General features: G+C 61.0%; 1 protein-coding gene across 1 annotated transcript; it reads right to left on the minus strand.

Moving 5' to 3' along the window:
• Nucleotides 1-216: 216 nt before the first annotated feature.
• LOC112117322 (RNA binding protein fox-1 homolog 1-like) lies at nt 217-12,968 on the minus strand. The gene is made up of 12 exons (XM_024215264.3): nt 12,952-12,968; nt 12,764-12,815; nt 8,867-9,010; nt 8,459-8,512; nt 7,869-7,961; nt 7,585-7,645; nt 7,266-7,319; nt 6,621-6,753; nt 6,338-6,377; nt 5,690-5,757; nt 5,187-5,259; nt 217-4,731 (listed from the first exon to the last, which is right to left on the minus strand). Exons 1-12 carry the CDS (start codon nt 12,966-12,968, stop codon nt 4,687-4,689), a joined length of 834 nt encoding a protein of 277 aa, XP_024071032.2. The 3' UTR covers nt 217-4,686.
• Between the last annotated feature and the right edge of the window lie 2,047 nt (nt 12,969-15,015).

A 15,015-nucleotide genomic window follows, 5' to 3' on the forward strand; every position in this document is an offset into this window, starting at 1 on the left:
GGGGGCCAGGAGCCCAGACCTCCTAAATCCTGCATAAGTGAGTCCTGGGTTGGTGGGGGGACAGGATGGGAGAGGGGTGCCAATGGCTGATACATGAGAGCATCAAAAGTGCCCGTTGACCCGTAGGGTTGTTAGCGTGTTCACAAGTCAAACCCCCATTAGACGGTGAAGCTGAGCTGGCCTGGCCCTGCCCTGATTAAAAACATGACCCACAACTTCCCAGTGAAACAAAAAACTTTATTGGGGGGAGGGGTGAAAAACCAAGTGCGGCAGGAGGAGAAATTGGGAGCCAGAAACAGGTTCCCTCCTTGGGAGTAAATCATTTCACGGGACATCAAGGAGCATTTCAACAGAGCACCCGCACATCACTGTGCCGTTCCATAGGGCACACTGCTGATTTCTAGCAAATGTTCAAGGCCCCAGCAAAGGGTCATTTTTCTACAAGTGCCTCCAGGCAGCTGGTTTGCGGGGCGGGGGGCACAGTTGCAAAGACAGAGGGGGGAAACAAAGCATTGTCCGAAAAGCATCGTTTTTGTCATTGGCAGCAGGTGAAGCAGCCAGAAAGGAACGGTGGGCGTTTGATTAGCTGCAATACAGGTGTGAGGAACTGTCCTTTTGGAAGAATGGGACCTATTCACAGACTCAGGTTTGCCCCCAGCATCTTCCCCCTGCCTCTAGGGCCCAGCCTGGCCCTGTCTTTGGATGGATCCCCCTGCAGCACTATTGTGGGAGGCCTTTGCTAGTACCATACCCCCTACGCAACCTGCTGGCTGCACTGGGGCACCGGCTGCCCCCCACATTTAAACCCCACTGCCCCCCTCTCTCATGAACACGGTGCTAAAAATCTGGCAGCAGCTGACAGCCCAGGGCTCCTGATGCAACTACCCCAGGAGGGAACAGGCTTGCAAAACTCCCGCCCCCCTCACACATACAATAGAGATAGGGTTGACAAGAAAACAGTCATGGAGCAGGCTGATGTATCAGGGACAGCGAGGGAGAGAGAAAACGAGCTGCCGAGCAGGCAGATGAGACACTCCTAGAACAAGCTGATGATTGTAGAAAATCAGGGAAGAGGGGAGGAGATGAAATAAGCAGCCCCAGGCCCTAAATACTAATACAACACCCCCAGACCAGCTCCTCTCACCCCAAATACTAGCCCTTACCCAGAACGCCCCTGACCGGCCAGCTGGGGGACCCCGTGAGGCTATGTCTACCCTACAGCTTAGGTGGGTGTAACTTAAGTCGCTCAGGGGTGCGGAAAAACCACATGCACACACCTCGGGCGACATCAGTTACACCGACCTAAGCGCCGGTGTGGACCTCCCCGAGCTTCTCCCACCGACACAGCTACCGCCGCTCGTTGGGGGCGGATTCATTGAGAGCCCTCTCCCGCCGTCAGCTTCGAGCGGCTCCTGAAAATGGGCCCTGCCCAAAGCAAGCAAGACAGCGTGCAAAGAGGCGCAAGCAAGCGAAAGACAGAGGGCCTGGCGAGGAGAGAAAAAAGAAACATAAGCGCAGAATTCACGTCCCCCGCAGATTTTCTTTTCCCCGCCCCGTAGAATAATCAAAATCCAAAGTGCCCCCACTCTCGCCACAACTGGCTGCTCCAGCGGTGAGCCGGCTGCCCTCGCTTCTGGCACCACAGCAGCCCCTGGTGAGCAAAAGGTGTCATTGCAGCGCCTCCCCGGCAGAATCGATTATTCTACGGGGCGGGGGGAAAGAAAATCTGCAGGGGACATGAATTCTGTGCTTCTGTTTCTTTTGTGAAAAAGCCAGGGGGGACGACCCTCCCACTTCTAAAAGTGTGTGTGGGGGGGATTCCCTGCCCTGCCTTCAGGTTCCGGCGGCGAGCGTGCGGCCAGGGGAGAGACGGAGAGAGAGAAAGCGAGCACGACAAGGCGAGAGAGGCGGGATGAGCAAACGGGCCGAGCAAGAGCGAGCGAAAGAGAAAGCGAACGAGCGGAGAAACAGAGCGAGCGAGCATGCAGCAGGCGGGTGAGCAAAGGGGCAAGCAAGAGAGGGCGCAACAGCAGAGAAAGAGAGCAAACCGGAGCAGAGAGAGAGCGAGAGACAGCTGATGGCAAGTCAAGTCAAGAGCAAGCAGAGGCGAGCGCACGCGAGCAGCCAGCGAGGGAAGAGACAGCAGCAAGCAGAGGAGAGCAAGCGAGCACTTGAGCAAAGGAGCCAGCGAGCGACTGACAAGCAAGCAAGAGAGAACAAGCGCGTGCAGCCGGGCAAGCAAACAGCGGAGCAGGAGCCAGAGAGCGAGAAGCCAGGCTGGCAAAGGCGTGAGCGAAAGGGGTGAGGCCAGGGGGAAGTAAAAGGCGGAGCAGGGGGGAGAGAGAGAACGTGGCAGGAGAGAGCATCTGAGCAGCCCAGCAAGCGCAAGGAAGAGGAAGCGAGATCAAGGCCGGGCTACATCACCCCGAGCGACATGACAGGCCGATGTAAGCGCCGGTGGGGCCAGCGCTGTGTGGCCAGAAACGAGACAGATCGGCAGGGTGAGCAAAGGCGGGGGGGGGGAGGGCAGAGCCAAGCGAGCAAGAGACAGGCTGGACGAGCAAGAAACGGGCGTGTCGGGGCAAGCGAGCCGGCGCGGGACAGGGACTGGAGCAGAGGGGCGCGCCGGGGGCGAGGTTGTGTGGCCAGCGCTGGGACGAGAAGCCAGGAGAGAGCAGGGCTCAGCGAGCGAGCGCCTGCAGCTGGGCGAGCAAAAGAAACAGGCGAGCAAGGTGGGGGGGGGCGAACGGGCCGGAGCTAAAGAGAGAGAGAGCTAGCGCAAGCCGCCGGGCGAGCGAAGGGGAGAAAGACCCCGAGCCACGTCAGAGCAGACAGAGGGGTCCCTGCATCGCCCCCCTCCCTTGCCTTTGCCGGAGGGTCTGTCTGTGACACACACACACACACACGCTGGAGGGCGACCGGGGCAGCTTGGGTGAGGGGGGACCCTGCATCTCACACACCCCCATCCCCTCACAAGCTGGGTCCTTCTCCCGGGTGGCACAGGGCAGCGGGGGCTGCACCCGCCCGCAGGCACCAAGCCAGGCCTGGGCGAAGCCGCTGGGGGGTTGGCCTCGCTGTAGCCCCGGGGCCCCGCAGCCCTGCCAGGAACCAGCAGTGGGAGGGAGGGAGACAGACACACAGCACGAGAGAGACAGAGCGTGAAAGCGAAAGGCCGTAGAGCAGAGCCGAGATCAGTGCTTTATTACGGCACAAGAAAACGGGGCCAGGAGAGAGGCTTTGGCAGTTGAGTGCTTTCCCTGAGAGACTGCGCTGGGGCGAGGCCTGGCTCGGGCGCCGGGAGAAACCCTGAAATCCGCCACGGTTCAAACCTCTCGCCGCTCAACCTGCTTTCAACGCGACCCCGGCCCGGGCCAGCACATGGGCCAGGCCCCCAGCCTAGTGTTTGCTGAACACAAAAGACCAGTGCGGCGCTCAAAGAGCGCAGGACGCATGCAGGACACAGGAGCGGGGGAGAAAGCTGCAGCGAAATGGAGCGAGGCGGGGTAGGGAGCTGAGAGAGACGGGCGCTAGTTGGAAAAGGAATTCAGTCAACGTCGGGTCCCTGAGCCCAGGGCGAGATGCTGGGAGATTCAGTCTCACCTTCCCTGCGTAGCGGCTGCCTGAGGCCTCTGGCCGCGATCCCGGGCCCTGACCCTTGGGAACAGCCCCAGGTTTAGAATTTCCCCGGTTTTTCTTTTTTCCGTGGCAGTGGCTTTCAACCGGGGGGGTACGCGGACGTCTTCCGGGGGGACGTCAACTCATCTAGATAGTTGTCCAGTTTTACAACAGGCGACATAAAAGGCCCCAGCCAAATCATTCCAATTTCATACAGACAAGGCCTGGTTTGGCTGCTCGAGAGACGATATTCTCCAGTAACGTCCCGTGTGGATTCACACGTCTGTATTAGACACGCGTTTGCTGTCATTTACTCATGCGTGCAAGCCAGGGCTAAAATTCTCAGGGAGTATTTCCCTCCCCCCAACGCCTCCCGCGCCCCAACATGCTATAAAAACTCCAGGGGGGTTGGAAAATATTGCCCAGAGCTCCGCTCCGGACGGCAGCGGCTGAATTTAAGCCCTGGTGCGAGCGCATTCATGAGGTTGACGTCGTTTTTAAGAGGGGTGAACCGTGGGGGGAGGCAAGACAGAAGAGAGTCCTGAACGTCTGGGACGGTTGGGAAAGACCAAACCCCCCTTTCCCGAGCCCCACTCGGTGACCCCTTTACGGCCCCATCCTGCCCCGGGTGTGACGCAGGCATCGGATATTAAACACTGGCCAAATTCACCCTCATCTCCACTGCCTGGGGGGAGCAGCGCTCCCCTCTCTGCATGTACCACCCCATTGTCTCTAGGGCCAGGGGACCGGGGGCCAGGCAGGATCTGGGGTAACAGGACACTGGGGCCGGGTAGAGTTCCCCGGGGAGATTCTGGGTAACAGGACGCTGGGACCAGGCGGGGGGGCCCCCCAGCAGATTCTGGATAACACGGTGCTGGTGCCAGTTGGGGTTCCCCCCAGGGGATTCTGGGTAACGGGTCTGGGGTGCTAGGACTGGGTGTCCCGACCCGTCCGGGACACTCTGTGTTGGGAGCAGGGAACTCGATGGAACGTGCCCGTCGCTATCCACACCGAGAGCTCAGAGCCCACTGCCCAGGCCCCTTCCCGTCACGGCCGCCGGCCCTCGGTTCCTCAGTACGGCGTGAAGCGGTTGTACCCTCCGCGGTACAGGCTGGCCTGCCGGGGCGGAGAAGGTGCCATTAGCATCAGCTGCTCAGCGGGGTGGGGCAGAAGGGGGCACCGACCGGGCATGGGTGTGGTGAGAGAGGGAGGGGGCACCGGCAGGGCAGAGTGTGTGTGGGCGGGGGCTGCCTAGCAGGGTCTGGGGGGGGGGTGTCTCCCAGATGGGATTGGGGTTCTGGGCAGGGTGCGGGAGGCCGCCAGGCTGGGCTTAAGGGTGTGAGCGGATCTGCCCAGGCAACCGCCTCGGTCCATAAGCAGAGCCCCATCCCCGGAAAGGACCGGTCTGTCGGCTGGGGGCCGTGTTGAGGGAGACCTTCTGCCAGGGAGGAGCAGGGCCACGCGTGAGGCAGGGAGAGGGCGAGGGGGCCGGAACGGGGTGAGGCGGGGAGAGAATCGGGGAACGGGGCGGGCCCGACACGGGCCGGGGAGTCCCGCCGGCTGCTGCTCACCATGGCCCCGACGCCATAGGCTGGAGTGACGGCGTGGTGGTAAGGATCCGCCGTGGTGTAGATCCGGCCGTACCTGGGGGAGCAGAGCAGAGACTGGTGTTAGGGTGTGAACACTGTTTGCACGCGCAGGTGCACACACACATACACAGCCAGCTGTGCGAGGAGGAGCTGGTAGCACCGGTGCCAGAACTGGCAGGGACATGCCCCCCCCACACACTTTTAAAAATGGGCCCCCCACTTTTTAACAAAAGAAACATAAGCGCAGCATTCATGTCCCCTGCCGATTATTTCCCAACCCCGCAGAATAATTGATTCTCCCGGGGAGGCGCTGCCGTTACACCTTTAGCCCAGCAGGGGCTGCTGTGGTGCCAGAAGAGAGGGCAGCCGGCTCACCGCCAGGGAAGCCAGCCGGGGACAGGAAGGGGGTGCTCTGGCCTTGGGCAGTCCTCCCCCCCCACTTCTACAGCGCCCTAGGCTGGTATTCCCCTCGCCCCGACACTTACCCGTCGGTGTACGCCGCTGCCGTTGCCGCCGCCCCAGGGGGTTGTGCCACACGGTAAGCTGCATAGCCCTGAAACAGCCAGGAAGGGGCGTGAACCCGCGGACAGCCCCTGCATCCTACACCCCCCCACCCACGATACCCTCCGAGGGCAAAGCATGGTGGGTGGGGCAGCTTCCCTAATCGCTCCTGTTCCACAATGAAGGACCAGGGCTCGGTCCGCCAGCTCATTCCCAGGGAGCGGACATCTCCGTGCGCACTCAAGGGAGGAAAGAGGCACCGAGGGCACTAATGGGGGGGGCGGTCTCAGGCTGTCATCCCCCCCTTTCCTCCCTCTGAGGCTGAGACAGACGGGGGGCTGGGGCAGCGCTCACAGGGCAGGGGAGAAACGCTTTGACCCCCACGCCTCTTCTGCCCCGGCCCCTGCAGATTCCCAAACCCCAGCCCCATACGCTGGCACAACCCTCCCTCCCCCTCACACACAGCTCCCCGGAGTGTGGGGCAGGGATTCAGGAGCCCGGGATGCTCCCACAGCAGCCCAGAGAGACAGGGACCCAGCGGGTGGGGGAGACGTGCCAGGCACTGGTGTAGCCCAGATATACCCGCCCACACACACACACACACCACGGCCACCGGAGCGCCAGAGACTTACATAGACATCGGTGCCATACAGCCCATCCGGGTACACCACACTGTGGGGAAAGGAGAAGCGTCAGCTCCGGCCGTAAGCCCCCCACCCGCACTGACACCACCACCACCACCTCTGCCCCATCCACGTCCCTGCCCCAGATCCAGCTCCTCCGGCCGCGGGGTGCACAGAAAGTGCCCCTCCAAAAGCGGCCAAAGTTTTATTCCGATGTCCCCTCCGCCCTCCCGACCACCAGTATCAACGCCCCCTCACCTCCCCCACTGGTTCCCGCCCCCCGCGGGCTCACCTCCCGTAGGCAGGGACGGGCGACGGGGCGGGAGCTGCCCGGATCGGGCTGTAGATGGCTCGGCCACGGCCCCGCAGGCCCCCGCGATAGGCCAGCGCCGCCGGGGCCACCATCGGGTAGGGGATGGTGGCCACTGGGGACAGAGCAGAGGGTCAGCACCACAGCGTGAGAGTGGGGGCGGGGGGGATATAAGGGGAGAATGGGGGATGGGAAAGGGACGGGGCATGGGCAGTGGGTATAATAGGCCAGGGGAGGGTTGGGGCCCCACCCACGCTCTGCCCTGAGCCCCTACCCTTGCTCCCCTCTCCCCCAAAACTGGCGGGGGCTCAGGGGTCGGGCTGGTGCTCGGGCCAGCCACCGGCTGTGGTGGGGGGTGGAGGGGGCTCAGGGCTCCGGCCGGGGGTGGGTGGGATGTAGGGGCGGGGCTTCAGGCTTAAAGGGGGAGACCGGGGGGGCTAGCGTCCCTGAAAGGGGGATTCACCCGCCGCCCGTGATGGGGGGGTGATGGCGAAGCAGGAGACATGGTGGGGGCAGGGACAGGAGAAGATCCTTGTGGGGCCGGACGGGAGAGGGGGATGGAGATGCGGGCGGGGGGCACAGGCCTGGGGAGACACAACAGCAGGAGGGAGGGAGGAAAAGTCCCACCTGTGTAGAGGTCGGGGGCGTAGACAGTGCCAACCAAGGGGTTGATCTTCCAACCTAGCCGCCGAGAGAGAAGGGGGAGCATCAGACCGGACGGGGGGGGCCCCAGCCCCCCTTCCCTCCCCAGCTCAGCCCAGGGCACCGGTCTCTCCCCACAGACCCGGCCCGGGGCACATCAGAGACAGCTGTCTGCCCGGCTGTCACGGGACGGGGGGGTCCCTGTCCCCTGGCGCCAGCAGCAGGAGGGGTCTGCAACGTGGCCGAGTGGGGGCCCTGCCAGGAGGGGGGGGGAGCCACACCTCCCGCCCCCGCCCCCTTGTACCGTTCACCGCAGGCGCTGCCGGAGGCTTCTTGGTGACCACACGGGCCGTGGCGTTGTTCACCTGCGGGGGGGAGGGAGGGAGAGGTGAGTGAGTCCGGGGTCATGGCAAAGCCGGTACCCCCCACCACCCCTACCGCCATGGGGCTGAGAGCCAAGACACCGAAGCCCGCCCCTGTGCCAGCTCCCCCCGCCCCCCACTAGCCAGGCACAGAGCAAAGCTACCCCCCGCCCCAGTGAAACCACCTGGGTTCCCCCCGTTCCCCGTCCCGCCATGGGGCACTGACCTCAATTTTCCTGCCCTCCACAACGGTGCTGTTTAGCTTCTCTCGCGCCTGGTCCGCATCCTGGCTGCTGTCGAAGGTCACGAAGCCAAAACCCTGCAGGCCGGGGAGAGGCCGGGGAGGGATGAGGCTGCGGCTGGCTGGGGAGAGCGGGGGGCTACGGGGGGGGTGTGGGGGGGACACACAAGGGGTCATGCAGCTGCCCTGGCCAGGCCCCGCTGGGGGCTTTTAAACCCTGCCAGGAGCCCCGCTTTCATCCCCCTTGGGCTCGAGGGGCTCCCACCCCACACGGCTCCTCCTCCGCCCCAGGGTGTGTCTAGTCCCCAGCGTTCACACACATACACACTCACGCACACACCCTCACACTCACACACTCTAACACTCACGCACACACACACAAACACACACACTCACACACAAGCACACTCTCACGCACGCACACACATGCACACACACTCTCTCACACACACACACAAGCACAAACACTCGCACACAAACACACACACACTCTCACACACACACACGCAGTGTCCCTCCCTGCCCCACGTCCCGGTTCGTGCCCCTCTGGGCCCTCCCGCTCAGCGCTTCCGCACCTTGGAGCCGCGTTCGTTGAAGATGATTTCCACGTCTAGGATCTTCCCGAATTGCTTGAAAAGGGCGGGGGGAGGGGGACAAGACAGGAATCAGACACAACCCAGTGGGGCCCGACAGATCGCGGGTCCCTAGAAGGGCCCTCGGTGTGACACACACAAACACACCATGGGTGCTACACAACACCCCTCCCCCAGGCCATCTGGGCCACAGGTGGTACCTTGTCCCCCCATCACCACGGTGCTCACACACACACACACACACACCATGTGTGCTACACAACACCCCACCCCAAGGCCGTCTGGGCCACAGGTGGTACCTTGTCCCCCCGTCACCACGGGGCTCACACACACACACCATCTCCCAACCCCCTAGGCCGTGAGCTCTACCCCCCCCCACGTGGGACTCACCCCAAACATCTGCCGCAGGTCGGGGTCACGGAAGCGGAAGGGGATGTTGGAGACGTGTAACCGCTTGGGCTGGGATTTGCTGTCTTCGCTCTCTGCCTCCTGGCCATCTGGGGTGAGAGCGGCCGCAGGACTCTCCTCGGCTGGCTGGAGGGAACCCCAAGAGATAAACCGGACAGAGCTGGGGCAAAGAGACGCTGGGATCCCCTGCTTACCCCCATTGGAGCCCCAGTATCCCATTACACCTCCCCACCAAGATTCCCTGATATCCCCCTCCCCCAGAATTCCCTGTTAACCCCCACAATGGGATCCCATAAGAGCGGCCATACTAGGTCAGACCAATGGTCCATCTAGCCCAGTATCCTGTCTTCCGACAGTGGCCAATGCCAGGCGCCCCAGAGGGAATGAACAGAACAGGGAATCGTCAAGTGATCCATCCCCTGTCGCCCATTCCCAGCTTCTGGCAGTCAGAGGTTTAGGGACCCCCAGAGCATGGGGTTACGTCCCTGACCTTCTTGGCTAATAGCCATTGATGGACCGATCCCCCGTGAATTTATCTCGTTCCTTTTTTTTTTAACCCAGTTCTACTTTTGGCCTTCCCAACATCCCCTGGCGAGGAGTTCCACAGGTTGATGGTGCGCTGTGTGAAGAAATACTTCCTTAGGTTTATTTTAAACCTGCTGCTTATTAATTACACTGGGTAACCCCTGGCTCTGGTGTTATCTGAAGCGGCAATAACATTTCCCTAGTCCCTTTCTCCACGCCAGTCATGATTTTAGCCCCTCCTCAGGCATCTCTTTTCTAGGTTGAACAGTCACGGGCTTTTTAGTCTCTCCTTGTGTGGAAGCAGTTCTGTACCCTTCGTCATTTTTGTTGCCCTTTGCTGTACTTTTTCCAATTCTAATCTATCTTTTTCGAGATGGGGCGACCAGAACGGCACGCAGTATTCAAGGAGTGAGCACAGCGTGGCTTTATATGGGGGCATTATGATCTTTTCTGTCTTATTATCTATCCATCTCCGCATGGTTTCTAACATTGTTAGAATTGATCTTTTTTGACGGCCGCTGCACATTGAGTGGATGTTTTCAGAGAAACTATCCGCAATGACTCCCAGATCTCTCTCTTGAGTGGCAACAGCTAATTTAGACCCCAGCATTTTGAATGTGGAGTCGGGATTATATTTCCCTTTACAAAAGCCGCGTTGACTCTTCCCCACCGTATCGTGTTCATCTGTGCGTCTGATCATTCTGTTCTTTACTAGAGTTTTTTACCAATTTGCTACTGAAGTCAGGCTTAACGGCCTGTCATTGCCGGGATCACCTCTGCAGCCTTTTTAAAAAATCAGAGTTACATCAGTCATCCGCCAGGCACCTGGCCCAGAGGCTGATTTAAGCGATAGGTTACAGACGACAGTTAGTCGTTCTGCAATTTCACATTGGAGTTCCTTCAGAACTCTTGGGTGAATCCCATCTCCTCCTGGTGACTTGTTACTGTTTAGTGTATCATTTTTTTCCAAAACCTAGCGGAGGTTTTGGAAAAAAACACCTCAATCTGGGACAGTTCCTCAGATCTGTCCCCTAAAAAGAATGGCTCAGGTGTGGGAATCTCCCTCACACCCTCTGCAGTGAAGACCGACACAAAGAATTCATTTAGCTTCTCCACAATGACCTTATCGTCCTTGAGTGCTCCCTTAGCACATTGACCGGCCAGTGGCTCCACGGATTATTTGTCAGGCTTCCTGCCGCTGATGTACTTAAAAAAAAAATTTTGCTGTTAGTTTTTGTGTCTTTTACTAGCTGCTCTTCGCATTCTTTTTTGGCCGCCCTAATTATACTTCTGCGGTTGACTTGCCTGAGTTGATGCTCCTTTCTATTTTCCTCAGTAGAATTTGACTTCTAATTTTTAAAAGATGTCCTCTCATCTCTAACCACACCTCAGTTGTTTAGCTATGGGCACAGGTTTTGGGAGAGGGGGTTTGTGGTCCTCTTACCTTTTTTTTTCTCTCTTAATTTGGGGCATACATATAGTCGGAGCCTCTCTTATGGGGATTTTAAAAAGTGTCCATGCAGTTTGCAGGCATTTCACTTTTGTGAGGCCCCTCCCCCCCTTTGCCAGCACACCAGGATCTCCTGCCATCTCCCTTTTACACCTCTCCTCACTGATATTCCCCTCCCACCCGTGTCTTGTGGCACCTCTGCGCCTTCACCATCTCACTTGCAGATTCAGTGATTCACGCCCGTGTCCCTTCAGAGAGTCAGTTCTGGGGGGAACAACCCCACCCCCACTCCGCTCAGTATGGGGGCGGTGCTGAGCCACTGAAACCTGCTGGGGGTGTCCCCCCTCCCTCCCGTCCCCTGCAGCATTGTGGGTGAACCAGGATCCAAGGGCCTGAAGAACTGCCACAGCCTGGGAGACGGGCCCCGTCAACGGTATCGATGCTGGCCGGGACCGAGACAGCAGCTCTGGCTCCCGTACCAGCTCCCGTACCAGCCGGGGCAGGGGATCCAGGGAGATTCAGTGCCGAGAGCCAGGTGTGAGCCGTTGCTGGGCACAAGATGCTGAGCCGTCGGGAAGCAGGCACGAACGCACCCAGAGGTCCTGGGCCGTCGGGTTAGCACACGCTGGCACAAGCAAGGCAGTTAGTGACGAGAAGCAGGGGGGTTTAGTGGGGGAGAGGGGGCCAGGACGGGCTTTTCCACCGCGCTAGGAGCTGAAGGAATCCCGCCCCTCCCACAGGGACGGACGCTCTCTCCTCTGTCCATGCAGACAGCTCAGCTCAGCCCAAGGCCTCAGATCTCAGACATCCTCCAATGCACGGGCCAAGATGCCACATCCGGGGTCCGCCCGCCCACCCACCGGGAGGGTGTCGCCCACGGCACGGAGCACAGCCACCAGGTCAGAAGGCGTGAAACCGGTTAACCCGGCAAGAGAGATGGGGTTGAACTTGTCTTTAACTTCTCTCTGCGGCCTCTCAGGAGGGTCAGGCATGTGCATTCACATGTGTGTGTGTGGGGGGGGGTGCGCACATGTCCATGTACCAGCCCAGGCGTGGGGCTGCGTTAGGGTGACCAGACAGCAAGTGTGAAAAATCAGGACGGGCGTGGGGGGTAATAGGAGCCTATATAAGAAAAAGCCCCAAATATCAGGACTGTCCCTATAAAATCAGGACATCTGGTCACCCTAGGCTGCGTGCAAACTGTGTGGGTGCCTGTGGGGGGCGGGGTTGGAGGCTCACGCAGCAGGGGTGTGTGCAGTGCGAACGCCCCCGTGCATAGGAGTGAAGAGTGGGTGTGCGCCCTCAGCTCACGCGCGGGAGGGGGAGGGGCGTGACTGTATGTGAAGTGTCGGTGCGTGCACGTGCCAGGCTGGCGCGTGCGGCCTCCGTGCAGTGTGCGGGGGCGTGCCATACACCAGATGGAGGTGCAAGGGGGGGGTATGTGTGATACGCTCACGCCAGCGTGCGTGTGCATGATTGTTTGAAACGTCCCTTTCCCTCGGCCGCGTGAACAGTCAGATACGCGGCAGCCACACCCGATGCTCTGCCCTGGGGTTCCCAGCGGCTCAGAGCAAGGGGGTTCACCCGAGCAGCTTCCCTCTCACTAGCTATGTCCCCTTCCCCCCGCCCCCCGCCTCCAGCCCTCCCCCAACTCTCCACGGACCGGCCACCTAGCCCTGGAGCCGCTCCGCTCTTAAAGACAAGTTCAACCGGGATCACCCCCGCCGAAGCCCAGGGACGGTATCCAGCCGGGGGGTGGGTGGGGGTGGTGAGGGGTGCAGAGAGAAACTGAGGCAGGCAGGTGCGGCGCCAGGGGGGTGAGTAGGGGTGATCGAGGCGGATCACGGATTAATGCTACTAGGCCCGAGAAACGTGACGGATTCCAAGATGCCTGGGACAAAAACCTGCTTTTGCCGGGAGATCCGCCAGCGCCGCTGCCAACGCCCCGGGGGGGCCCTAGCCGGAGAGGGGGGGAAGAGACAGAGTCATTCGCCGCATCGCTAGGAGCCAAGAGGCGTCAGATCCGGCGGCCGCCGCGGCCGGTGGGAAGAGAGGCCCTCGGAGAAGGAACCCCCCGCCAGCCACCACCCACACACGCTCCTCCAGCATTCGCCGCGCTCTCTCTTCGCCGGGCTAGGAAGTTTGGCGGGCGTGGCTCGGGGGGGTCACAGGTCTCGAGGGGGGACCAGCGGGCAGGAGGGGAACGCTCGGCTGCAGAGTTAGGTCGACGTCAGGCAGCTGACATCGACCTAATTACGTCAATGTCCACACTCCGGCCTTGGTCCCACCCGAGGGCCCTGGAGAGCCACGCCCCACCTCTTTCCCCTAGGCCCTGCCCCCCCGAGGCCCCTCCCCTTCCCCCCAAGGGCCTGCCCCCCCCTTCTTCTCCCGGAGGCCCCAGCCAAGCCAGAAGCCGGAGTGGGGCTGGGGAGAAAGCAGCCCCCTGCCTGTGTCCCCGACCCCCAGGACCCCCCACCCAGGGCAGGTGAAGGGACCCAGACTCCCCACAGCTGCCCGTGCAGCTCTCCCCGGCCCGGCTGTGGCGGGGGGCAGGGGTGGGGGGCAGAGCCGCAGCCCGGCCATGATAGGAGCCGGGCGGGCAGCTGTGGGGAACTGGCGTAGCGTCGCAGACCCTCCACCTGCCCTGGGCCGGGTGGGGAGCCCGGGGAGCGGGGACCCAGGTTGGGGGCTCTCAGCCCCCCTGCACCATGGGCAAGGGGAGGGTCCGCGTGGTCCCACAACTGCCCAGGCTCCATGCCGGCTTGGCTGGGGGCTGGGGCCTCGGGGGGAAGAGGAGGAGAAAGAGGTGGGGTCCACCCCAGTGAAAAGTGGATGGGCCATGCACCCTCCCGGCCCCCCAGTTCCAGCACCTCTGGTCCCACCAATGTAAGTGCCCTATTACACCAATATAACACCACCACCCTAACTATACCGACATAAGCCCCATGGCTGTTGGATGGCGCTCTTGTCAATTTCACGGCTCCCTGCTGGAATTGTGAAACTGACAAGGACGCCAGGGTGGGTGGGGGGTTGTCCCCAGGGCCTCCTCACTCCCAGCGGGGAGCCCAGCTGCAGGGAGGCTCCCAGGAGGGAGGAGGGGACCTTGGTCGACTGAAGTTTCTAGCATAGACATGCCCTGCCCGCCTGGTCACCCCGCACCTCGGTGCTGAGAGACCGAGTCTGTTTGGAGTCCGTAGAGGATTCGAGCGCTTTGTTGCAAACTCTCCCGCTGTTTGGTCATTGGCTTCAATCCCCAGCTCTCAGAGTCACGTGATTATGAGCCGATCTCAACTAGCATTGACAATAAAAAAAACAACAACCCCCAAACTGGATGCTTCTCGTCCACCTGGCTGAGGAGAAAAGGTGGGAAACGGGACGTGAGGCCGAGTGCACAGAACCCGCAGTGGGCTGTATCTCTCATCTCACGATGTTGGGGGCCGCGTTGTGGGTTTTGGACACTGGGGGGGGCTGAAATGCTGGTGTCACAGGTCTAAAGTGACCGTCCCAGCCTGCAAGGGGGCAAAAGCGTCTGCCTTTGGGGGGGGGCACGGCACCCCCTGCTGGCTCCACGAGGTGCTGCAAACACAGAGTGCTTGAGCAACAAACCCAGAACTCTGGGGGAGCCCAAAGCCCCTTGGGGATCCCCAGCCTGAGCCCGCAGTTTGTTCTCACTGAACCCCAAGCAGGCCCACGTCTGGGTGCCGGAAGCTCCTTGCAGGGCATCCGGAAATGCAACCTCCCTCACTGACAATCTGAGACTCAAACTACCGGTACGGGGGGGCGCACAGGGGGACCACAGGGCCGTGCCCCTCCCCCTTTTTAACACAAGAAACATAAGAGCAGAATTCATGTCCCCCGCAGATTTTTCTTCCCCTCCCGCAGAATAATTGGTTGGGCCAGGGAGGCGCCGCAATGACACCTTTCGCCCACCAGGGGATGCTGCAGTGCCAGAAGAGAGCAGCTGACTCACCGCAGGAGCACCCACCCGCGGAGAGGGAGGGGCCACTTTGGCCTTGGCTTGGCCCCCCCCACACACACACTCACATACACACTTCTACAAAGGTCCCTTCACAATCTGCTGCCCCCAAACTCCTTCCAGACTCAGCCCGGACCTCCTGACATCCCACTCCACAAACACCAGCCTGGGGGCAGCTGT

Source organism: Terrapene carolina, unplaced genomic scaffold (assembly GCF_002925995.2).
Source record: "Terrapene carolina triunguis isolate 2854851 unplaced genomic scaffold, T_m_triunguis-2.0 Scaffold596, whole genome shotgun sequence".
Lineage (NCBI taxonomy): Eukaryota > Metazoa > Chordata > Testudines > Emydidae > Terrapene > Terrapene triunguis.

Excerpts from the sequence above, each read along its gene's own strand:
- LOC112117322 (XM_024215264.3), bottom strand. Across the intron at positions 8,513-8,866 it reads ACCTGCGGCAGATGTTTGGG|CAATTCGGGAAGATCCTAGA; the intron begins GTGAGTCCCACG and ends GCCCTTTTCAAG. Across the intron at positions 6,754-7,265 it reads CGCCCCCGACCTCTACACAG|TGGCCACCATCCCCTACCCG; the intron begins GTGGGACTTTTC and ends CTCTGTCCCCAG.